This window comes from Colletotrichum fioriniae, assembly GCF_027942845.1.
Source record: "Colletotrichum fioriniae strain IMI 355084 chromosome Unknown scaffold_12, whole genome shotgun sequence".
Taxonomy (NCBI): domain Eukaryota; kingdom Fungi; phylum Ascomycota; class Sordariomycetes; order Glomerellales; family Glomerellaceae; genus Colletotrichum; species Colletotrichum fioriniae.
In genome coordinates this window covers 1,760,146-1,784,310 of record NW_027076848.1, presented here as the reverse complement: position 1 = coordinate 1,784,310, position 24,165 = coordinate 1,760,146, and the positions used below count along the sequence as shown (strand labels likewise).

The 24,165-nt window shown below is 52.2% G+C and overlaps 10 protein-coding genes across 10 annotated transcripts; 4 read left to right on the top strand and 6 right to left on the bottom strand.

The window, feature by feature from the left end:
* Positions 1-129: 129 nt before the first annotated feature.
* Positions 130-1,525, bottom strand: N0V96_009709 (uncharacterized protein; the record flags this gene model as incomplete). Its single annotated transcript, XM_065758723.1, has 4 exons — positions 130-374; positions 439-717; positions 772-1,357; positions 1,412-1,525. 4 exons carry the CDS (start codon positions 1,523-1,525, stop codon positions 130-132), a joined length of 1,224 nt encoding a protein of 407 aa, XP_065612788.1.
* Positions 1,526-2,236: 711 nt separating this feature from the next.
* N0V96_009708 (uncharacterized protein) lies at positions 2,237-7,150 on the bottom strand (the record flags this gene model as incomplete). Its single annotated transcript, XM_065758722.1, has 1 exon — positions 2,237-7,150. One exon carries the CDS (start codon positions 7,148-7,150, stop codon positions 2,237-2,239), a length of 4,914 nt encoding a protein of 1,637 aa, XP_065612787.1.
* A 1,213-nt stretch (positions 7,151-8,363) lies between these two features.
* Positions 8,364-10,824, top strand: N0V96_009707 (uncharacterized protein; the record flags this gene model as incomplete). Its single annotated transcript, XM_053190375.2, has 3 exons — positions 8,364-8,536; positions 8,677-9,231; positions 9,285-10,824. The coding sequence occupies 3 exons, from the start codon at positions 8,364-8,366 to the stop codon at positions 10,822-10,824; spliced, it is 2,268 nt and encodes a 755-aa protein (XP_053052305.2).
* Positions 10,825-10,857: 33 nt separating this feature from the next.
* Positions 10,858-12,296, bottom strand: N0V96_009706 (uncharacterized protein; the record flags this gene model as incomplete). Its single annotated transcript, XM_065758721.1, has 11 exons — positions 10,858-10,890; positions 10,942-10,951; positions 11,013-11,101; positions 11,158-11,329; positions 11,410-11,428; positions 11,492-11,651; positions 11,702-11,901; positions 11,952-12,019; positions 12,077-12,101; positions 12,163-12,194; positions 12,256-12,296. 11 exons carry the CDS (start codon positions 12,294-12,296, stop codon positions 10,858-10,860), a joined length of 849 nt encoding a protein of 282 aa, XP_065612786.1.
* Positions 12,297-12,762: 466 nt separating this feature from the next.
* On the top strand, positions 12,763-13,798 carry N0V96_009705 (uncharacterized protein; the record flags this gene model as incomplete). The annotated part of the gene is made up of 2 exons (XM_053190374.2): positions 12,763-12,993; positions 13,106-13,798. 2 exons carry the CDS (start codon positions 12,763-12,765, stop codon positions 13,796-13,798), a joined length of 924 nt encoding a protein of 307 aa, XP_053052304.2.
* Positions 13,799-14,231: 433 nt separating this feature from the next.
* On the bottom strand, positions 14,232-15,814 carry N0V96_009704 (uncharacterized protein; the record flags this gene model as incomplete). Its single annotated transcript, XM_065758720.1, has 8 exons — positions 14,232-14,349; positions 14,402-14,486; positions 14,542-14,811; positions 14,873-14,969; positions 15,025-15,154; positions 15,207-15,334; positions 15,389-15,660; positions 15,724-15,814. The coding sequence occupies 8 exons, from the start codon at positions 15,812-15,814 to the stop codon at positions 14,232-14,234; spliced, it is 1,191 nt and encodes a 396-aa protein (XP_065612785.1).
* Positions 15,815-16,944: 1,130 nt separating this feature from the next.
* Positions 16,945-18,950, top strand: N0V96_009703 (uncharacterized protein; the record flags this gene model as incomplete). Its single annotated transcript, XM_053190371.2, has 7 exons — positions 16,945-17,227; positions 17,300-17,584; positions 17,633-17,819; positions 17,881-18,185; positions 18,249-18,360; positions 18,417-18,756; positions 18,816-18,950. The coding sequence occupies 7 exons, from the start codon at positions 16,945-16,947 to the stop codon at positions 18,948-18,950; spliced, it is 1,647 nt and encodes a 548-aa protein (XP_053052301.2).
* A 260-nt stretch (positions 18,951-19,210) lies between these two features.
* N0V96_009702 (uncharacterized protein) lies at positions 19,211-19,984 on the bottom strand (the record flags this gene model as incomplete). Its single annotated transcript, XM_053190369.2, has 3 exons — positions 19,211-19,307; positions 19,370-19,794; positions 19,871-19,984. 3 exons carry the CDS (start codon positions 19,982-19,984, stop codon positions 19,211-19,213), a joined length of 636 nt encoding a protein of 211 aa, XP_053052299.2.
* A 1,834-nt stretch (positions 19,985-21,818) lies between these two features.
* N0V96_009701 (uncharacterized protein) lies at positions 21,819-22,927 on the top strand (the record flags this gene model as incomplete). Its single annotated transcript, XM_065758719.1, has 2 exons — positions 21,819-22,028; positions 22,094-22,927. The coding sequence occupies 2 exons, from the start codon at positions 21,819-21,821 to the stop codon at positions 22,925-22,927; spliced, it is 1,044 nt and encodes a 347-aa protein (XP_065612784.1).
* Positions 22,928-23,502: 575 nt separating this feature from the next.
* N0V96_009700 (uncharacterized protein) lies at positions 23,503-24,165 on the bottom strand (the record flags this gene model as incomplete). Its single annotated transcript, XM_053190367.2, has 1 exon — positions 23,503-24,165. The coding sequence occupies one exon, from the start codon at positions 24,163-24,165 to the stop codon at positions 23,503-23,505; it is 663 nt and encodes a 220-aa protein (XP_053052297.2).

Genomic DNA, 24,165 nt, shown 5'->3' with positions numbered 1-24,165 from the left:
AGAATGGACTGACGCCTTGATCATAATTGCGGCTGCATATACGTGCTTTGTAAGAGTGGTTTACATGAGGGTGTATGTCATATACAAGCCCTGTTTCAAATTAGAACATGGGACTCTACCTATTTGAAGCTATATAGATCTCCCATGGCCTTGGGTGACCATGAGCATATTCCCAACGGTGTCTGGGTTTAGCGAATTCTCGGCCTCTCTCAGAGCTTGAGCCACAGCAACAGAGCCCCGCTCGACAACATCTGCACCATATGCTCCCATGATATCTTTGCGGTTAATGACCTCACGAACGCCTCTTAGCTTTGACAGTGCATTTATGTAGTTTTGCACATCAATGATCGCATGCTGAAGTCCCTGGCCTCGGACTGGTGATGGTGTTAGTTCCAAAAGGCTGTCCTCTTTGTAATCGCACAACCAAGTCTGACTTACACGGCAACATGGGATGAGCAGCGTCTCCTGCCAGGGTCACTCTTCCATCATGAGTCTCCCAGGGACTGGGAAGCCAGTACTTCATTTCGTCAAGATAGCAAGAGCTTCCTGCCGGCGTCCATTCTAGGGCAGACCGGAACGGCTCGCAGATGCCTGATAGATCCTTTTTTGCATAGTCAATGGCTTCTTGGCCATTCAGGCTGACGGAGTGGCCGCGCCATACTTTGACCCAGAAGGTCTCCCAACTGGCAACATCGTTCGGATCTTCCGCGGACATGACTGCAATCTTAGCTTAGACGCGTATGAAAAGCTGTCAAATATCCATATACTCACCACCACAACCAGCTAGGTTCGCCGTTCCAAGCATGAGCGCGCATACAGAGTGTGCTTTCACCACAGAGTTGACCTTATCTGCGTCCCCGTACTTGCAGACACAGTTCGCGATGGAGTATCCTGAGGGCACCGGCCTGGCCTTTTCAACCCCCATAAGCAGTTCCCGGACTTTGGAGGAGACGCCGTCTGTTCCCAAGACGTAGTCGGCTTCATATTTCTCTCCATCTCTGAAGACCAGGTCCATCGAGGTACTCCTGGGCACCATCTGATCGAGGTACTTGCCCCAGCGAACATCGAGCCCTTCAGCGAGGACTTTGCGAAGGCGTCGTCTGCTGATTCGCCGAGCGCCTGGAGTTGAATTTTGGAACATGACCTCGCCGGTAGCGCCGTTGTACCCGATGATACTCTCATCCCAATCGTTGAATTCTAGGTGCGGATTGCAAATACCGTGAGGGAAGTTCTTCACAATCTGCTCAGGTAACAGCTCTATGAGTGTGCTCATGCCCCAACCGACGAGGATGGACCAGTCGCGCGGTCGAGCTGCTATGCTTTCATCACGCTCAAACACTACCACTTTGAAGCCATTCTGATATCTCGCGTTAACATCTGGCACGGATCGGTGCAATACATGCCCACTCACCTTTTTCAGACCTTGGGCGGCGATCAAGCCAGTTAACCCCGCGCCAATGATTGCAACCTTAGACCCATCATCCCGATGCTGGTCAGAGTTGTCGTTCGTGTTCTGGATTGCCATTGCGGTCGCGATCAATACACAATCTAAGGACTAGCCCAGCTGTATCACCACCAATGCTAAGGAAAGATGTCAAAAGCATGATGAAAATTTCAAACGGTTTCATTACCTCCGATTCTGCGGCGGACTTCCGTACAGAGAGTTTGACACGTGATATTGCTCGAGTTGCACAACTTAAGACGATCGCATCTTCGGACGAATATCAGATACTCCTTGCTAGATGGTGACGTAGCACAGTAGCATTGTTACCTCCGTCACAATGCTAGAGAATGCCCATGAAGGATTGTTTGCAGGCCTCATCGGCACTACTAACCGATAACAGGTTGCAAACACCGGGTCTAGCACCATCACGGCAATGTAGCGAGGGGGCCAGGTTTTCATACCTATCAGCAGGTAGTGGTCTAGAGTGAAGTTTGTCAACCATTGTCGGATGTGTTTGTGGGGCCGAAGGGATTCTCATGCTTGCGCTTGATCAGTCGTCGTGGCCCGGCGCCAGTGCAGACGATGAACACATGCACTTAAATACTAAGAAATTAAGGTATTATATGGAGTTGTGCTTCTGTTGAGCTATAGTGTACAGAATTGAAAGGCGTAAAGTGTGGTGTAAAGTACAAATGTGGTAGCTCGTAGACGCTTGTCGTGGCCTCGCCCTGGCCGGGGTCCTCACCCGCCCACTCCAGCCCAGTTTCGGCGAGCGAGTGACACTGTGACAAACTATTCATCGAAGAGCGGTAGTGCGGCAATATCCCTCTGGTCACTTCTGAACTTTTCGACAGGGGACTCTTTCCAGCTGCGCAGAATCTCCTTCAACTTGTTGATATCATTCCTGACCTTGGGTGAGTCGGCCCGCTTTGTGAGGTCCCTGGTCATTTCGACTCGCAAGTAATCTGCCAGCGTAGGACATTCGACGTTGACGTTTGAGAGATCACCAAGAATGGTGGCAATGTAAACAAGACGTGGCGTCCAAACGGAATAGTTACGTGCCAGCTGGTGCTTCAGATGTATCCAGTTGTTGTGGTACAGGGCAGGTCCGTTTGACAACTCGTCAATCAATGCCGATATCTCTTTGGCAAACAAAGCATCCATGTCAGCACCTCCAGGAGGAACAGCCAGCATTGCCACTTTTAGGCGAAATGGGTCTGGCAGAGTCTTGGGCTCTCGCATCGAGTCATGCTGCCATTGAGGAGTGCGTAACTCCTCGACTCTCGCGATGACCGATCGTAGCACCGGCTGCGTTGTCAATTGCCAACTCTTCAGCATCTCTGGATTCTTCTCCCTCATCATCGCCTCAGACTTGTGCCTGAGCAGCGCCTCAACGTAAGAAGGGTCTCCATGGCTGATAAGCCCGTCTGCAAAGTCTTGTGCGAAACGTTGGAGCATGTCAACGGTGATGCGATCGTTCGGGTTAGCGACTTCTTTGCTCATATGAGGCAGATGCATCTGCTCTAGGCAGTAGGTCCAATCGCTTCGAACCATCGTTCCCTCATTTCCGCTAAAGAGCTGCAACCAGTGTCTTCCTGCATTCGAGTTGGCCAGGGTAGCATTGCTTTCGATCTTCTTCGTGACGGATGCCATGCCGGGAGAGGGCCGAACGTTGGCAAGAACGTACCGGCTTAGCATCTCAAGCATGGGTCGCGAGAAGTACACCGGAGTTCTCTGAAAGATCTTGAGCATGGCGGGGTCGACTGGCGAGAGTGGGAGGCTATCTCCAGAAGGCAACGAGAAGCCATTCTTGTTGAGAAACAACTGTAACCACCGTCTGTTGTTCTCTGCGGACTGCAATATCAATCGATCCGTGATACCAACCAGCCTTGCTTTGGATACAGGGTCGTTGGAGAGCTTCATCTCCAAATTATAGAACAGAGACCGTATAGGAGCTGCAGATCGATCCTTCGCATTGGCGACTTCGGGTAGAGCACGATCAGCTTCTGCTTCCATCCAGTCATCCTCTGTCATTGGATGAAGCTCATCGAGAGATGCTGCAAGCGGCACGGCGAGGTCCTCAATGACACTCAGAATCCGGTTCTTCACATCGGGCGAAGCTGTCTCAGCTTCTAGGGTGTCGAACATGGTCTGAATGATGGCCACTCGAATGTCGATGTGCTGGGCTTTGGTCAAAAGACCGGAAAGGATATCTACAGCTGATGTGACGTCCAGGAACGGCGCATTGCTCAGAAGCTTTGCCAGCATCTTGACCGTCGTAACTTTGACCGCGGGTGGGGACCGCGCAGCTAGCTCACCGCCCTCCACCTTAGCCTTTTCGTATCTAGCCTGCTGCTCCTCGAGCTTCTCCCGTATGCCAATCGATATCATACAAAGAAGCTTTTTCGCCTGCTTTGGAGGGATGGCATTGAAGAATCCTTTGGTGAGAAGTTCCCGGTGCCATGCGCTATCGCTTGGCCTGTTGAGAACAACGTCCCTGATGAAGGGGAAAGCCAGAGATGGCTGGTCGCTGCTCGCTAGCAGTTTGACAAGCTTCATGGCCACCTGAAAACGAGCATGCGTTGGGGATTCTGAGTCCTCGTTGGCAGCCACTTTCTGGAGAATTGAGTTCACAACCGGTACAAGCAATGCTGGTGGGCCTGACTTAATGATATGCTCTATCTGGGCCTGGTTGTCATGGAACAAGGCTTCGTCGACGGTTTCAAGGAAGTCCTCGTCTAGGTAGAGCGCTGGGTATCGAAAATCGGCCTCCGATGGAAATGGGCGCTTCAAAACGGAGCTGTCGGAGCCATGGATGGTGTTGAGAGAGAGAAGAAGGGACGCGAAGTAAGCATCCACGACTTTACCAGAAAGGGGCTGTGAGAATTGGCTCGCGTCCCAGAAGTTGGGTCTCTCCTTTGATGGAATTTGCTCTGTATCTGACCGACTGAACGCCTGCCACACTGCATCACCATCCAAGCCAAAGGCATCACAGCTTATCATCACGTCTAAGATCGTGACGGGAATCTTTTTGCTACCGAGCTCTTCGAATTCCGTGTGACAAGAATCCGGATTCCACTCTGTTGGCGTTTCCGGATTTCCAACTTCAGGAATCGAGAGCTCGACTCGTCGCGGGAACTCTGCTTTGATGTCTGCAGGTAATGAGACGTTCGCGCGGTTGAATCGTTGTTCCCAGAACCGTAGGGCTTCAGCTTTCGTCATTCTTGCTCCACTGAGGCTGTCGACTGCATGGCGCCAGGCTTTACGAGTGCGCTCTTCTTGCTGATAGCTGTCTTCCCCTCCACCGATGTACGCTTTCAGTGCAAAGCTGTATTCGTCCACAAAACGGCCTATCGCCTGCTGAGATTCTTTAGCCTTCGGAGGCTCTTTAAGCAAGACCTCGGGAGCCCCAAAGACAACTTTCTCGATCCGCGCTCGAACGTAAGGCATGGCATCGATATTCTTCAGGCCGAAGAATCCGATAGGCAAAAGAGATTGCAGCGGCAATCCCTTTGGCCATGGCTCGCCCAGCGTAAGAACCGATGGGAAACGCTGAGGACGGTGTTTCTGCCACAACTCATCGCGTGCCTTGGCGAGTCCGTCCACAAACTTGAAGGTGTGGGACCGCTTTTCACGGGCTCCGAAACAGTCCCTGGGGAAGCCCAGCCCACGTGGTCCGAAGGAGTCGAGCTCTTGATGGCTGGGATGAAGCAAGAAAGTCTCTAGTTCAATCAAGAAGTCCACAGTTGGCTGCCAAACGATCTCGGAGATCTCGGTATCGGTCAGCTTTCGAGCATCTTGGAACTCATTGACCAGTTGGAAACGTCTTTCAACCACTGCTGCAGGCAGTTCTATGACGGTTTGCCAGTCATAAGCCTGGAAGCTGGGTTCTCGGGTGGCCATCGATGCGGTTTCCAGCAGCTGCATCATAATCTTGTTCGCAGACCGAACGGATTTCGCAGCATCGAAATCTGGCTTGCCGGCATGAGAAGCTATCTCAATACCGCTGAGTAAGTCCAAACCCTCGGCAGTCTTCATAGCCCGCTCGTCGTAAAGATCCCTTACCGTAAACACGTCTTTGTTGAAGCGTCTCGCCCAAAGCAGGTTCTCTGCGTAGAGATCCAACGAGCCCGCCGCAATGGAGAGGTCGAGTGCTGACTGAGCCCACAAGGCTCGAGTTTCCCAATCACGGCTTGAGGATGCTTCTTTTCTGCGCCTCTCCAGATCTGCGTCTATTTTGCTGTTGAAGCTTGTGTTGAGGGGGCTCGAAGCTGGCGAACTTCGCAAAAGAAAGGCTTCGAGTGCGAGCGCGTCACCTTGGACTGAATCAGAGTCTTGCTCATGCTCAAAGATGGAACTTGCTCTGACGTATGAATACTCCAGGAAACGTCCGTCAGGGAAAGCGGCCATCAAACGCTGGACTAAGCGGAGAGATGCAAGCCGGTCATCACACCCAAGTGTTGTGACGAAGAATCTCGCTGGCCATGGTCCCTTGATCTTCTCGAGAGATATGTCTTCATTGCCTATAGCGTCGTCGATATCGAATTTGAAGGCAGGTAGATGCCGGAGCATAAGCCGAAATAATCGGTAGGATACGGCCGGATTGACAACACGTAGATGCGGAACGATCTGTTTTGCTGATTGCCACCTTGTCTCAGGCGTGAGTTTGAAAAGCTCGACCAAGTGTTGCTCAACGCGCGGTCGCGTCGAACGGGTATGCTCCCAGAATTTGATGACATGGAACATGACACCGACAAGGCTATCGTCCAGCATCCTCTGGAGGTCGGGATGCCTGTTTATGAGGCGGACGAGAAGCTCAAGGATCTCGAATGGAAGATGCTGTTGAACGGCTGTTCTGCGTCGCCGCAACCGTTTCACAATGGGCAAAGCAATCTGATTAATGAATACGTCAGGCGCAACGGGGAGCTCAGCCCCGGCGTCGAGAAACTTGAGGAGCATCTCCTTGGCGAAGCCAAAGTTGTTGTTGATAAGCTGCGTGCACGTGTCGGCATCGAATTCGGCAGTAGGAGATTCTTCATTCGAAAAGATGGAGTCCAGGAATTTGGCCTCATAGAATGTTGGGTGGGTGCGAAGCAAGTTAGAACGCTGCCTCGCTGTCCATTTGGGCGATGTCCCTTCATGCTCGGCTACTCGATCGGTTGTGCAGGCCGGCAGGATTCTCCTGTAATGGGATAACAGCGGCCTCGCATCTGGGTTTTCTTTGGGGACTGGGGTTCCGGCGCCGAGGATGGCGATCAACTCTGTCAATTTTGCTCGTCGCTGCGATCGTCCGTGGGGAAGGGAAGCTGTCCTGGCGAGACCATTGCATAGCATCTTGACCTCCTTGACGCTGAGGTTACTCATGATTGTTGCGACACCTTCAGCACCACCTGCCGCATTCCATACGGGAATCATCGTGTCGTCTGATCGCATGGCCTTGAGAAATGCCCTCATGGCCACACGTCTTTCGTGCGTACTCCCCGATTGAGTGAGTGCTGCTACGATCGACTTTGCATCGTCGGAAATGGGGATCCAGATTGAGAAGATGCTGTGCGGGATGGAACCTCGGACGACCGCTTCGTGGAGATTGTATGTGATAGACGTCGGATCGGCAGTGTTAGCTCGAACCTCCTTGAGGTACTTGGCAACCTCCTTCGGCGTGCCATTGCGAAGGATCGTATGTTTGATGGACGTTGAGTCTGCCATCGTTTTCGGTATGTGAACAAGTCGGGCTGTTGTTGCTGGTGCAGTATGTGAGTGACAAACGGTAGTGGCAATCACTAAGAGGCGATGAGATGAGCGCTTGGCAGCAAACCAAGGTGCCATGGCGGCGGGGTTGAGGGGGGAACAGAGCTTAAATCATCTGGGAATTTCAATTTTTGGAAAGATTTTCTTCGAGTATGGATCTACCTGGACTAAAGTACCGTACCTAAGCATGTACTCATCTTCGTGTTGGTTAGAGTCAAGTGAGATTGAGGCCGAATTTGGCCTCACAGCCGAGGCCGCTTTGCCGCAGACGTGATGAGCCGTATCAGTATGGCAAGGCATCAAGCATTGGTTGATTCCCTGAGCTACTCCCAATACGTGCTGATGGGACGACAGGACATGTTGGTGACCGGAAGTCTAGGAACTTTGGCCTTGATTGGGCTGGCCCCGGTTCTTTGCGGAGGCGTAACTGTGGCATTGCTTCTGTCTAGGTACTCACTCGCAGTTGCAAAAGGATTCGAGAGGTACGAAGTAGGTAACAAGAGGTTGGTGATCGACAATAGATGTATGGGTCAAGAGCACTTGTAGTGTAGGTTATAATAAGAGTCAAGTGTGGCCAAGCCAAGAATAAGTCAATGTCCTCGGCGTCAGCAGCAGCAGCAGCAGCAGCAGCGACAGCTCCTTATAAAACTCACACAACAGCAGCTGCCACCACTGAACCTTTGACATTATGTAATCTCTCTTAACTTGCCAAGAGAGATGATGGAATGACTAAGCTCCTTCAAGTCGGCAGACGGGGTCGTAGCTGCGTGCTGATTCGTGCCCTCATTCAACTTTCCCCAATGATTCCGGCTTCACGCGAGTCACAGGACGAGCTTCCCTCCCTCCCTGATGGCTGGTGCTTGGCGGGGGACCTTTCAATTAAGTAGACTTCTCGTCAGTGAGTCGCAAGTCCCAGTGTTTTAGCACTTCCATCTTCAGCAGAGCTGTCTGCTCTAGGGGTAGCGTGTTTGTATCGTCAAAAAGTCAACAGACCAGGCCGCTTTGATATTGGATCTCAACTCGACCCCAGCTTCAAAAGTCAATACGTCGAGAAATAACGCGTGTTCCTCTGATCCAAAACTTTGCCGCTTGCTATCCGTACAGAGCACTTTAGCTCTTCACCGAGATCGCCAGAGTGCACCCGGGCTCCTCTCACCTTCCCCTCACCTGGATGGAGGATCCTCAATCGCTACGTCCAAAGCAGGCCGCCTGTCTGGTCTGCCGCCGAAGCAAGATCAAGTGCGACTATTCTCCGCATGAGAACAAATGCAAGAGGTGCATTCAGCTCGATTCTGAGTGCATACGGCCTACGTTCCACGCCGGAAGACAGAAGGGAATCAAGAAGTAAGGGCCCCCAAGCTCCCCCCGTCTAATGGTGTTGACACCAGACGGCCCCCCATGACCGAGACAACCCCTTCGAGTCGCACCACAACTCCCCCACCATTCTCTGATGTAGTATTGATCATTGGCCGGGCGTGTAATAGCAAGCGAAAGGGCCTAGATAAAGCTCTATATCAGATTGAGCAGGCCATCAAAAGAGCCAGAACCGGTGAACACAACTCCGAAGATGACAAGGCCATCGGCAGTCTCCAGGCGCTCCTGGAGGGCTCTCGAAATGCTCGGTCAACTACCGCCTCCTCTCACTTAAGGCGGGGTTCATCGCATTTCAACAGCCCCGACCAACCCGACCTCTCATCTGACGATGATGATGACCTGGATAACACCCCAGACAGCAATACCTATATGAGTTTGCATCATCACAATGAAGAGAGCCTAGCAATCGACGATGCCGAAAACCCGCTTCAACTCCTGGCGCGCGCCTCGAATCTGCAGCTTTCGCCCAAGCCCATCAGTGGCCTCTCGCCAAAGCAGCCGGGTCCCCGCGCCGGTCGCAAGAAGCAGGTCGAACAACCCGATGAGGACTTGGAGATCCAGTCCTTCTTCACCTCTGTTCGCGTCAACTTCGATGTCGGCGATGACATAGATCCTATCATTATGGGTCTTGTGACTGAAGAAGAGGCAGAATCACTGTTTGCTTTGTAAGTGACACACGCCCGCCGCCGATGAGGGCCTCGTCAAACTCACCATTTAGCTTCCATGGCAAACTTGCCCACACCCGATGGGGACTTGATCCCAAGATCTACACTCCATCCTTCACGCGCTCGCGATCTGCCTTCTTGTGCACCTCCATCATGGCCGCATCGGCCCTGTTCCTTCCATCCGCTGGTGCCTTGTCCAAGAGACTGTCAAACCATTGCAAGACCCTCGCACATAGAGTCATCGCGAACCGACACAAGTCCGTTGAGATTGTTCTTGCATTCATGGTCAACGTTCCATGGATGTTTCCTGGCCAGCATAGCACTGATGATGAGACTTGCTGGTATGTCAATATGGCTGCCACTATCGCCATTGATCTGTCCTTGAATAAGCTCCTCATCCCAATGGAAGTCGTCGGTTCCGGTTCGAACATGGCCTTGTCCCGTGGAGACTGTCTTGATCCTCGGACAGCGCTGGCCATGGATGGCTTCAGCCACATTGAACATACCTCTGATCTGGGACAACGCCTTCTTCGTCGCCGTGAGCGCTGCTGGATCGCACTCTTCGTTCTCGAACGAGGCATGTCTCTTGCTCGCGGCCGACCTTATACCGTACCCATCACCCGGGTCATCAAAGACTGCGACCAATGGCATCGTTCCACCATTGCTGACCCCATGGATGGTCATCTAGTCTCGATGGCCGTCCTTCGCCGAGACCTTGACGGACTGCTCAACACTGTCCGCGCGCTTTGCGATGGGTCGCAGGGAATATCTACGGACGGCGGGCTCATCGCTCAGTCGATCCAGAGTGCTATTGAGAGATTCTTCGATCAATGGCTGACCGAATGGGGCTACGCCATTGGCACAGGCCCCCAGCGCCGACTCCCTCCGTACGTTGAGATTCTCGTCACTCATACCCGGCTCTCGACGTACGGAGGCGTCATCAACCACCCGACCGCCCCGATGGAAGTCCGACAATTCTTCCGTACGGCCGGGCTATCGTCTGCTGTGACGGTCATGCGGGCAGCGATCCAAGGAGAGTCGCAGCTCCAGTCGATCCCGAACAACACGACAATCATGGTCTCGTTTGCAGCCTGTTTTGCCCTGACTCTGAGCGCCTACGCTACGGGCAGCTCGAATCTGGCACCTAGCATTCGGAACCTCATTGAAGAAACGGCAGATGTCTTGGAACGTATTGGCTCTGCTACAAAGCACAGAAATGGCTTGTCTACACTGTACGGAAAATATCTAAGACGTATCGTTAAGAAGGCGGCCACAGCCATGGACGGCCAGCCTCAGACGAGTATGCATCCAGATCCAACTATCCCTCGCAGCGGCCAGCTCGGAACGCCCTCGTCCGCTGTTGCTGCCTCGCCTCCCGTCAACATGGGGCCACCAGTCTCGCAGCCACCCTACATGGAGTCGCAGCTATGGCCTGGGACTTTGCAGTTCTCTGCCATGTCTGACGACCAGATTGCCGAGGTTCTCAATCAGCCAGGCAACGAATTCGACCCCTCATTTGCAGGCCTGTCCTGGGACGATATGAATAACTTTGACTGGCTAAGCTGGCCTAATTTGACGGAATTTGGGTTCTAGAAAAACACCTCTCGTTTTACCATGTTGCGCACATCATGCCTTCATGGTTTCGACCGGGGCGGCGAACTGCCATTGCGTCAGTTTCCGCAGCTGTTCCATGAACACAAAAGTTAGGACAGTATTCGGCCTTCAGATACGGTTCATTAGCAACATCATCAACATTTCTTTTCATTATGGATGTGACTTACGTCAATCTCAACCACGCCGGGGTCCATCCCTTCATCAAGAAAATTGCTCCTTCCTCCCTCAGGCCAGTCTGTACGATACGAAGCAGAGACTGGATTCAATCAGTCAGTTGCTCTATCACGAATGGGACTGGACCTGTCTACTCACGTTTGCCCCTGGGCCGCTCGCAGCAGCACTTTGAATCCTGCTCTTGAGGACATCAGCTGGCGCGCAAATCGTTGTCGCCGCAGTCCCAGCAAAGAGGGATGCCACAGCGTGTGTTTTGATATCATCCTTCATTTCAGTCTTTTGCAGGAGGATGCGTTTTGCTGTCGAGTATCTGTTTTTACCTTCCTGTTAGTTTTGCCTGATTTCTGCAGTCCCCCCCTCCCGGCGGACGTCCACTCATTTGGCACTCACGTGGCGATTTGTCCCACATCTATCATTCGACGTCAGCTTCAATAAACCCTACAGTCGTTTCCGAGGTTTCTGCTTGACTTACTCATGAGTATGCTGCGCACCACATTGGCAGATATGCCTCGTGTGAATGCTCCCACACCCTCTTCGCGACCTATCCTGTATAGCCCTTCGACGGCGTTGGAGTAAGCGAATCGTTCGCCGACATTCTTGGCTCCATCGGCGCACATGCGGACGAGGACAACCTAACACCTGTGAGGGTCTACGCTGAACAGTGGAGCGATGCCAGCCCTACCTCAGCGGGATTTCCAACTAGCCCTGCCATGCCTCCAGCCAACCCAGCACAAGATATCGTCATCGCTGTTGTCAACTTTTCTTGGCCTGTCCACTGTTTCGCTTGTTGCGCAAAGTAATTGTACAATCCGAATCGGGCGGTGGAATAAGTGGTTTGTCGAAAGATGGATGCCGACAACCCAGACCACAGAGAAAAGAACCCTGTGCAGTGTGAGCAGTGACGATACCAGAAAATTAGCTGTATCCCTCACCATCCCTAGCTGCGAAACGGTACATTGCTCGAAACATTGACTCCCTTGACTTGAGGACCTGCATTCGACTACTACGATCAGTATTCGTTCTGCGCGCTCCGAGCCGTGGGCAACTCTTCACTCACTACTTGGTTTGATCCAAAGGATGTGCTGCGATTGCGAGATCAGTAACCAGTCGAAACACGGTGATGTCGCTCAATGGCAAACGTACTGAAGCAGACTGCCATAGAGGCTGCAGCACCTCTGCAATTATCGGTTAGCTAAAATTCAACCTCCGATTCCAACTTGGGTCCGTGTAACTCACCCAAGCCAGAAAGGCTCCTTCTGCTTGCTACCGCCGGCCATCGTGTGCTGGTGTAAGTGTGTGCTGTGGGTATATGCAATGCTACATGCAACCAAAGTGCCAAAAGAACTTCTCAACATCCATTTTCAGAAGCTCGATCCATGGACATACTCTTCTGATAAGAAATGAGGCATTGTTACCATCAGCCCCTTGTCTAAGCTTATCCGCCCGCTGTCTGTTGTTACGCAACCCGTCTCGTTCTCATCCCGCAATGCCTCGGACTCCAAATGTAGAGCCGGCGAGCTCTCGGCCGCTCGGCGCAATGTTCAAAGAGTCGAGCTCCAATTCCCCACGCTGATGTCACATGGGACTCTTCGCCTCGCCACTTCTTTTGGAGTCCGAGACGCACGGTCGAGGGACCTTCTTTTGTCTTCCGACTTGCGGAACCCCTCCGATCTCGTTCAATTGGGGAAACAAAACCACTTCTGCATCCCACCACCTTCGCTTGAACGCACGCCTTCTAGTCCGATGGATGATGAGCCCGCAGAGAAACAGTTGAAGCAGAACAGTTCCCGCGGTAATCGTAAGCCAGAGGAAACAATGTCGAAGCTCGCACCGTCGCTCAAGGCACTCATCAACGCGCCGTTTGCCCGTCCCGGCCAGACGGCTGCGCCGTCGCATATTCGCGAGGTGTACCAGGCCATCGCTAAGGATGCGGCATCAAAGAACGTCGGCGCAAAGCCATGGCTAGCAATTTCGGTGAGACATACCTATCGCGACTTTCGTAGCTTCAGTTGTGTAGCTCAATTGACTACAATCGAGCTGGTACGACACCCATGCGAGCTTAGTTGCTAACCTCGGCATCTCATAGGCCGCGGCAACCTTCACACTCAACTCTCCCGACTCTCTAGAATCCCTCTACAGTGTCGCGTCTTCCTCCGGTCGCCCCGACAAGCGCGAGACTGCCGAGTTCATTCGCGAGATCGGTCTGAAGTGCATCAGCTTCAACGGCATCCCCCGTACCATCAACTGCCTTAACGCCTTCTACGCCAGCCTCCCCAAGGATATTACGGCACAACTGGAGACGAAGCCGACGCGAACACCAAACGCGCAAAACATCGACGCCATCACAGTTCGCGGCCAAGGCCTGTGGGACTCGATTTACGCCCCCTTCGAGGTTAAGCTCTACGAGAAGCTGGCGCAATCGCACCCGGATCTTCCGGTCCACATTCTCCACAGCCACTACGCGGGTTTGCTGTCGGAGCCGAAGGAGAGGGGAGGTCTGGCCAGCGTCGGGAGAGTGCTTACTTCAATGATTGCCATTTCATGCTTGCGAGCACAAACCGGCGTTGGTCCGCAGGTTCTGTCGCACGTTTTCGGCTTGAGGAAGGGACTTGAGGACGGCACATACAAGGCGGACAACCAGGAGGACATTCAGGGTGCGGAGTGGTTGGCTAGCGATGAGGGCAGTGAGTGGATTTTAAAGTCAGTTGACACTATTACGGAGGCCATTGGCGGAGCTGCGAGGTCAAACTTCGCTCCAGGACGCGAGTCCAAGTTGTAGATCACCGGGGCTTATGATGCTTGTCGAGGTGCTGTACACTACCGGGCTCCAGGACCGGATCATGAAGCCTTTTATGAATTCAAGCTTTTTTCAATATCAATACTTCTGAGTGCCATTCATCGTGTTGCCAGACGCGCGTCTTTTCTTGCAAGCAAAGACCGTCACGAAGCCAAGTACGGATGCTGGGCGCCCTTGCAGCGACTTCAACAGAAGTCCGGATGCCCAAATTTCTTACTCTTCAAGACAAAGTTGACTGTTGACGTGCGTGTGTTCATGTGTATTCTGATATCGACGAAGACGGTCTACGGAGCATTTGGAAATGCTAGGGCTTGAACTTGGAACGCAGGACACTCCGAAGAAAGAAAACATCATTCTACCATAAGATCTAAGTAAGTCCATCACTTCTTGACATCCAATACTTGCTTAGCCAACCCTACAGCACCATCTTAAAGTGAGGTTCCCGGTCATCACCTGTACCAATGAACTGATCATACTTTCCAGCAGCCTTATCGCGGTTGATCTTGGCACACCAGAGAACATTTATAAAGGTTCTGGAATTTCTGTTAGTATCTTGAATCACGAAAAGTAGATGGCTTTACTCACGCTACCCATGCGTAACAAAGTAGTCCCAAGATGACAGTGTGGCCCTTGTGATACAACGGACCATCAGTGCTAGGGTAGATGAAGGCTTAAGATAAAGTCAGTCAAAAAAAACTTTTTGTCGATGCACATTGTCAACTTACTCGCTACGAAGCCGCCACAGTTGGCGATGGCAAGCTGAAGTGCAGACGTTGTCGCGCGCTTGTAGTGACCAGCTGAATTGTTGGAGTTCCATACCAAGACGCACGGAACGGCACTGTACATGCCAATGGCCATCAGGCATGTCATGGCAAATCTCGTCTGTGGCGCCGTGACGTTGGCGATGGCTGCGTAGCCCGCGATGGAAATGGGCAGGACGAAGAGCATGAGTGTGCCACGTAGGCGGAGGCGATCCGATAGGAAGGCAACGAGGACTATGAGGGAATTCAGCTTTCAGTATGGTCACTATACTTAATCTTATATGCTATTGCTCACCTGTAACGGGGGTCGCGACCGCGTACGGGATCACGGACCAAAGTTGAACTTGGTTGGAGTTGGAAGCGATATGCATGTCGTTGATGATTGTCGGGAGCTTTTTGGTCTCAGTCAGCTGTGTAAAACTTCATATCAAATCCCAAGAAACTCACGAATAGGCCAAAGGAGTAGAGACCAGACAGAATGGCAAAGTAAGCAGTTGCGCTGAGCCAGATCTGAAGGTTGAAAACGCCGCGACCAACTTCGGACCAGCGAAACTTCTCCTCCCTTTCGCGTGAAGAACTAAGAAAATGTCAGTATTGAGCTTCTCTACAACCTGGCGTTGGAACCTTACTCAAATCTGTCCCCAGCATGACCTTGAAGCCTGAGCAGCGCCCACTCGCGCTCTTCATCCGTTAGGATCTTCGCCGTCGCGAGGTTGTTTGGCAGGCCAATAGCGGCAATGATCCCACACACAACGGTCTGAAGGGACATATTAGCATCCACTGGTTTGGTGTCTGGGGTTCAGGAACTTACAATGATGCCCTCAATGATGAAGATCCATCTCCAACCTTCAAGGCCAGCCGCAGGACCAATCGCCGACAAGCCTCTCGCGAGGAGACCTCCAAATGCACCAGAGAGAGATGCAGCCGTATAGAAGATACCAATGCGCAGTGCAAGTTCACCGCGGGTGTACAAGCCAGAAAGATACAGCACCATTCCGGGGAGCAGTCCACCCTCAGTCAAACCCAGAATTGCTCGGACTGCGACGAAGCTGCCGTAGCTACGAACAAAGCCGAGACACATGGCTTTGCAAAGTTAGTAATGGGTGATAATTAGACAATATCCTGTTGAGTTGTGTACGTACTAACAATCCCCCAAGCACAGGTGAGAAAGGGCAGCCATATCCGCGGCGAGACCTTCTTCAACACGAGGTTGCTTGGCAGTTCGCTGGGCGTGCATTAGCGATCGGACGACTGTGGGGAACCACATGGGACGAGAGCACGTTGACAGCGCCAAGATCAGCTGAGAACAGACGGAGAGATGTTACCTCGCGATGTATGTCGCATAGAAGACGGCCAAGCCTTGGTTGTATTGGTTGTTACTGATGCCAAGGTCCTCGGCTAGGCCAATAATCTTTGCGTTGCCGACGTTGGTTCGATCGAGAAAGGAACAGAGAAACAGTAAAGCCAAAAGCGGCAGGACCCTGTCAATCGTTGGGTGTAAGTTGGAATTATTCTTCAAAGTGGTTCCTCGTAGTTGAGAACTTGGGGAAAGCGCTCACCTAGTGTCGACTTTGAAGAGCAGAGTCTTTGTGAGATGCCGCTGGCGTTCTGCTTCAACTTCCAGATGGCTCTCGTCATGCTCAACCTTGGGGTCCATGTCAAAGTCTTTCGATGTCATGTTGAATTTGAATAAGATTTGGCAGTGTAACCTTGGGAAACTCTATGAAGAGACTGGAAAGATGAGAGCAACAGAGAAGACAAGACAACAAGACCCGAGCTCCTATCTGCCAAGCAAGGGCAAAGCTTGGGGGTCCCTCCCCCATTTTGAAGCCCGTCTTCCCCAGACCCCAAATCTGCGGGGGAGGACGAACCCACGGCGGGTAGCATCTTAGACCATCCCCGGATCGTCTCTCTGACTTTGCCGTCATCCCGTCCAGACCAATGACGAGCCTTTGTTTACTGTACGCCATAAAGCTGACTCGGAGTCTACTTTTGGTCTCCGAGAGCTACTGCAGAAGAAACTCCGAGTTCCCACAACTCCCGGTGCCCCGCCGAAGACGTCAGAGACTCCCCTGACTCTGCCTGCATCTTCCCCCTCATGCCGAAGCCACTGCTGAACCGCGGGAGCGGAGGGACCCCGTCGTGGTCGGTGTGCAAAAGAACGGCCGAGGCGTCCCGCGCAGCAACCCGTTCAAAAAGATGAGGTCGCGCCCACCTAACCCGAACCTAGAAATGTCCCCCGACAATCGGCCTTCCTTTTTCTTTTACTTGTGCTTAATCTCTGGTCTCTCGTCGCAATCGATTGAAACCTTCCCTTTTGTGTTTTGTGGATAAGTCTGCTTCTTCCTCCAGAAAAGGACCGAACAAATGTCTTCCATTACTCGCCAGTTGCGCCCGCGGGTGCTGGTCCGCGCGTCCTTCAGAGCTGTGCCCGCAGTGTGTGCGCAACCTCAGCGTTTCCCCCGCGCAAAGGTCCTTGGTGTTGCGACATGCCGTGGCATAACGACGACACCGATCCGTAGATCACAGAAGGCGCCTGCTACGAAGAGAGGTGGCTCGAAGCTGTATGCATCTGCCGATGAGGCTGTCGCGGACATCAAGAGCGGATCAACCATTCTGAGTTCGGGTTTCGGGCTCTGTGGTGTTGCAGGTTAGTCCAGTCAGGCTATGTTTTATCGGCACTGCCAGAGCATAGGAGAATGGCTGACACTTTCGACGACAGACACAATCATCGCTGCACTAAACCGCAGGGGGCCCGAGAACCTGCATTCGCTTACAGCTGTCTCAAATAATGCTGGTCAAGAAGGCAAGGGTGGTCTGGCTGTTCTGACCAAGGCCGGCCAGGTGAACCGCCTGATCCTGTCATTCCTTGGAAACAACAAGGCATTGGAGAAGAAGTATCTCACGGGAGAGATTGGCATCGAGCTGTGTCCTCAGGGAACACTCGCGGAGAGGATCCGTGCCGGTGGCGCTGGAATTCCCGCCTTCTTTACGCCCACTGGAGCTCGTAAGTTATACCTTGGCAGGACCTGGGAGATGTAGCTGACGTGAGTAGACTCTCTGGTTCAGAGTGGTGACATTCCCGTTAAACTTGATGCTTCTGGCGCGGTGAAAGAGCGCGGGCGCACAAGGGAGACGAGAGAATTCAACGGCAAGACGTATCTCATGGAGACTGCACTTACGGGAGACGTGGCTATCTTGAGAGCATGGAAAGTGGACACAGCAGGAAACTGCGTTTTCAGGTACGAGAACTACACGCGAATTGACTGAGCGAAGGACCTTGCTAACTGTGTCTCCGCGCAGATACACAACCAAAGCATTTGGACCCATCATGGCCAAGGCCGCAACAGTCACCATCGTCGAAGCGGAGAATATTGTCGAGGCGGGCGCAATCGACCCCAACGACGTCGACTTGCCCGGAATTTTCGTCGACCGAATCGTGCCTTCGACCGCCGAGAAGAACATTGAGATTCTCAAGACAAGGGCGGAGGATGGCGAGGGCGAGGATCTGAACGCACCCAAGAACGATGCGCAGGCAAGGCGTAATCGCATTGCTAGACGTGCTGCGAAGGAGTTGCAGGAGGGTTTCTACGTCAACCTCGGCGTTGGTGAGTGGAGACTCGTGCCCCGTATGGAGGCTTGAAGAGAGGTGCTGACTATCATACTTTTAGGTATTCCGACTTTGGCTCCCTCATTTCTTCCGGCTGAACGCAATGTTTGGATTCAATCTGAGAACGGAATTTTGGGTATGGGTCCTTACCCAACCAAAGACCAGGTCGACGCGTAAGTATACCGTTTAAGAGGAAGTGAGATGCATGAGCTGATATATTCAACTCTAGGGACATCGTCAATGCTGGCAAGGAGACCGTCACCCTCGTTCCTGGTGCTTCAACATTCGACAGCGCCGAATCCTTTGGCATGATCCGTGGCGGCCACGTAGACGTCTCTATCCTCGGTGCGCTGCAGGTCAGCGCCACGGGCGACTTGGCCAACTACATGATTCCCGGCAAGGTGTTTAAGGGCATGGGTGGTGCTATGGACTTGGTGTCTAATCCCGACAACACCAAGATCGTTGTCGCGACCGAGCATGTTGCCAAGGACGGCTCTTCCAAGATTGTGCAGGACTGCAGTCTGCCGTTGACTGGTGCTCGTGTTGTCAGCACAATCATTACTGATCTGGTGAGTTGAGCGTGGTGTCAGGTGATTGACTGAGAGACTCGTTGCTAACATGACGATAGTGTGTCTTTGAGGTCGATCGCAAGAATGGTGGCTTGACACTGACCGAGGTTGCGCCCGGTGTTAAAGTTGAAGAAGTGAAGTCAAAGACAGACGCAACATTTGAAGTCGCAAACGATTTGAAGACGATGGAGTGAGACGATGTTGTAATAGTAAAGCCTGTATTCAAGATACCAATAGAGAAAGCAAAGCACTAAACAATTCATCCCTTGTGTTCAATCAATTCAGGTGTTATCATTCGTGCGTAAAATACATTATCGTCTATGTGTGCAAGTCATGAAAATCAAATCTCTCATCGGCAGTCGTTCTCCCGGTGCGCTTGATGGAGACTGAATCGGGGGGTATCATCCGAATTTAGGCACCAGAAGTTTATTACAGAAACGTGGGAGACAGCGTCCTAGTTGCTGCTGGAGCTCGAGCTGCTGCTACCGCTGCGCTTGCGGTGCCCGTCCTTCTTGCCATGCTTTTTCTTATGCTTCTTCTTATCCTCCTTGCTGTAGTTGGTTCAAGTTAGTCATGCGTTTTGGGCAATTCCAGGCAAACATTAGACACTCACTTTTCGTACATATGCTCCAACTTATTCGCACCAATAGCGCCAAGAATCGCACCGCCGACAGTTCCAATGATACCACCGCCGGCCTTGTGCGCCGCCCATCCGGCCGCTCCGCCACCGACTAATGTTGCGCCGAGGCCCTTGTCCTGATCGGGTCCGCCGGGACCAGCGCCATACTGAGGCTGGCCGCCATATTGGGACTGTCCGCCATACTGAGGTGCGCCTTGTTGCAGGTGCTGGTTTTGGGAATAGCTGTCTCGGTTGTCGTGGCCGTAACTTTGCTGGTGCTGATTGCCCTGGGCGTAGGTGGGTTGCTGCGGTCCGCCGTATCCGTGCTGCTGCTGGGGAGGGGCGTTGTAGCCACCGCCCTGCTGGTACGGAGAATGTGACTGCTGGGGGTAGCCGCCGCCGCCGTGGTGTTGCTGGCCCTTCGGGAAGTGTTAGTTTTACTGGTCTCGATGTTGCTTCTTGTCAACTTGAGTCCCGTCTTGTTGAAGGTCTTACCTGTGCATAGGTGGGCTGTTGAGGTGCGTAACCGCCCTGGTTATATCCTTGCTGTCCACCGTATCCCTGGTTCTGGTTGTGGCCGCCGCCTCCGTAGTAATCGTTTGCAGACATCTTAAGAATTGGGGTTGCTCAATTGAGAGAGAGATGGGTGTTTCGAGATGTGCAGTAGTCGAAGTATCGGTTGAAGTCTGGTATGCTTATTGAACGACCTGATAGAGCTGAGAAAGAGGGGAGAGCTGAAGCTTTATGAAAAGGCGTCAGACTTGCTTACTGCTGAGAGAGCCTCGAAGGAACGCTAATCACCATCTAGTCAGACGGAGCTTGCGGAAATTGGCAGGGGCGGGCATAACTAACGTGCCACAAGCAGCCTAACGCGGGACGGGGATTGGATCTCTCCCGTCTTGCCCCCAGTCAAGCCAAGTTCTTCAGCGTCTTGCCCGCGCCCTCGGCTCAGCTTCTATCCTGTCGTCATGTTCGTGGCGCAGTCATTACGCGGGGTGCCGTGTGTGCTTGTCAGCCCTGCTGCAACCTGCAAGCCACAGACCGTGAGCTGATAGACAAGCCACCAATGACGCGACCCCTCTACTGCTGGGTCGTTCGCATTCGGTTCCTCGGTTACAGGAAGGTTGATGGCGAATCAATGACTAAAAGCTCGAATTCAGTGGGTTGCCAACTTGCCCTACGCAGAAGCTGCAAGTTTCTTGTCTCTACTGTACACAAGAAAAGCCCTCGCGATGTCTCCAATTCCTGTGACTATCCATCTTGCCATTATCGAAGTCAGTAATCAATAATGGGTGGCTCAACCCATTGATATGGTAGATCATGTTTCGTGGAGTATTGCCTAGCCTCTGTGATCGGCAGAGTCTGTTTCAACAATTGGATCGGACGAACTCTCATTCTGGCGCTCTAAGATCACTGCCACCCACCCACGCACCTTCTGTGCTGCTGCACGCCATGAGCTCTTGCACGCCCCCGGGAAGCACGGCCACGATCCATCATCCAGGCCCTTGTGGTGACCCCAGAATAACATGCAGGGAATTACCGTTGAGGGGAGTGGAGTTGGGCCGCAGCTGACATCGGCGTCTCCGGCCGCAGCGCGGGTGGGGCCGATTGGCCGATTTTCCCGGGAAAAAGGTCCAAATTGCCACGGCGGATTGTCTTCACGGCCCCGAGAGTAGGATGTCCCCGAGTCCGCCGGGATTGTTGCTTAATAACTACTAATCCTTTGTTGAACTGTCGACCGCTAATCCGTGCCCCAGCACTGAGTGTATTGGGCTCAATCAGCCTAGAAGTCCCTGGGTTAGACTCAGTCCCGACCATAGCCGTTTACACCCGCTGGTTCTTACAACGTACACGAGGAATCTGGTCAATGCAACCAACTAACTTCACGGTGATACCTCATTAGTAAGACGGCCAGGCTCATCCATAGGCCTTCGACCATTGCTCCGGGTGAAAGGGTTACAAAAGGCACTCCCTGATTGGCATCCAGAATTTGGAAGAGTGTCTCACTAGCTTCACTACCACATAGCTGTTATTGCGGGGTATTCGACGCCGTCGTAGGGTAGCGCGATCGGATGATATGTAGCGCCTAGGTTAGCATGAGCCAACACACTCTACTCGAATATCACAGGGGCGATCTTGTCCCACTGATCGCGTGTAGGAGCGGCAATGTTACTGTGTACGAATAGGCTCGAAGCATTAATACCCGGAATAGTCCCATTATCTGGATGATGCGTGTCTATTTCATACTTTAGTTTTCTCCATCTTGAAGAGACCTTGAGTCCTCAGATAGCAAACAATATCAGATCACGACGTCATGACTAACATCATCAGCAACGTCCTTCCAGCCGGAGACCTCTCCACACGCGCTTATGTGCGGTGGGACGCGAAAGGGGTTGAAGAAGTGCCTCCAAATGAAGCAGAAGACATTCAAGCCGTTGCTGAAATGATCAATGAGGGGCAGCGCAGAACTTGGAACTCGACACGTCATGGCTATGGTGGTACCCATGCCAGAACACAGGGCATCGTCAAAGGCACGTTCATCGTCCCTGATGACTTGCCTCCCCACTTGAAACAGACGGAACTGTTCCAACACGGCGGCGAGTACCCTGTAGCCTGTCGATATAGTTCAGAGCCCGGTGACCCGGGTCTCGATGTGGGTGTTCTTTGCTTTTCATCATCGTCTCTTAAAGTGTAATGCGCCATGCTTACACGTTGCAGGACCGCATCCCCCAACCCCGGGGCTTTGCCATGAAGCTGTTCAACGTCAAAGGAGAAATGTTCGAGGCCGGCAAGGATACTCCAACTCAGGACATTGAATTCAATAGCACCCCGGCCATTGATCTCGCCGACGCAAAGACGACAAAGGAAATTATCGGGCTTCGGCTTAAGCATGCTGGCAACAAACAAGAATTGAATAAAGAGCTCAACGCTCGCCAAGATGCGCAGCTCCAACTCGCTCGTGACCAGGTTCGCAACACCCATCTCGAGTCCACGCGACAGTATTCACAGACAGCGTACCGGTTCGGAGACTACGTCATTAAGTATTCTCTCGTACCATCTACCGAGACGCAGAGGAAACTTTACGATGAGACCGTGAAGCCAGAGCATGACGAGTCCATCCTGCAAAAGTGGCTACAGAATTTTCATGCACACCATGATGCGGAATACCTCTTCCAAGTACAGCTGCTAGAGAACCTCGGTGATCAGCCTGTAGAATATTCAGGCGCCGTGTGGGATGAATCAAAGTACCCCTGGCAGACTGTCGGCAAGCTTGTGATTCCACAACAGGACAGTTTCGACTACGAGAGGAAGAGATTTTGGGAAGACTACGCTCGTGTTGACCCATGGCATGGGTTGAAGAGCCTTCAACCACTGGGTAGCTCGAACAGACTTCGGCGGGCAGGTAAGTTGTTCATCTTCCCCTGGCTATGGAACGCCCTGACACTTCGGGTTCTGACATTTTCAGTTTACGCTGCGAGCAGCAGCATGCGACGCAAGTTGAACGGGGTCAAAGAGGTTCAAGTCAAAATAATCGACGAGATACCTAATTGAATATCTTTCCAGGTATCTCAGTAGGTTGTAGATTAGCGGCGGGCCAGAGCATTGACGCTATCGGATGTCGATGTATGCCTGTGCTGCCTCAAATTGTGTCCAAAGAAACCATTTAGTATTAATCCGCTATTACAAAAAATAACACTCACGGGTTTCCGTTCAAACGAGTGTATTGTACTAATAATCGATGAGTACTTGAATGTCTCCATGTCGACCGAGACATTGCAGGTGACATCTTGACCATTGAGCAAATTGAAGCCCAACGATCTCTTAGGAACCGGCATGCCGACAACAGGGTCTTCATTCTGCCTCTCCAGAACCAAAAACATCAAAACATCTGCCAGAAATTCCTTTCCGACTTCCCAAACGAGTGTCCAAACGTTTGTTTCGCAAAATACTGAGATCCACCTAATACGCATGCCAAGCGCCTGCCTTCAATTATCGGGGTTCTGCACATTTCCAAAAACATCTCTCAAGACATTTTTTATATGTCAGGTGCTTCAGTAATTTCCAGCAACAATGTTCAGCGATTTTGCCCAGCGTGATAGTCGTTCTGCCGTGTCTGGCTCCTTACATCACTTCCAGTGATTCCAGTGAGGAAGAACATCGACATCTGCGTGCTTTCGGAGCTTTTCCTTCATCTGGTCCAAAACGTTGCCAGTTGAGATGTTTCCCAGGCAGCGGTGTCGGATCAGAAAATCGATCATAACGAGTGCGGAGTTTGGCTTGAATTCGTCATTGAGAAGATCTTCGACAATCTCTCTGACAGACTTCTTCTCGACTGACTTGACTTCGTTCGGATTGGGCTTGAAAATAGGGTCTTCCTTCACTTCCAAGTCGAATGGAATTTTGACGCCAAGCTCAGGGGCACCAAGAAAGTCTTCACCCCATTTCTTATCCCGCAGGACGGCAAACTGTATCGGAGAACCTTGCTTGACGTCTTTCAGCAAGTCAGTTATACCATTTATTTCCTCTTTCACTTCCCGTTTCAGACATTCTTTCGCAGACGTGTCTTTAGCTTTGCCGAAACCCCCACCTGCGTACTGATAGCCTCCAGCAGCGCACTGATCGTACTTGCCAGGAAAGGTTGACTTCTGATTCGAACGTCTCGCAACGAATATACAAAACTTTTTCGGATCATCCTCATCGTTAATATCACGTTTGTAGATGTTCAGATGAACACCAGTAGTCACAATACCGAAGACGGGGGACAAGCCACAGACGAAACCGGTTGACAT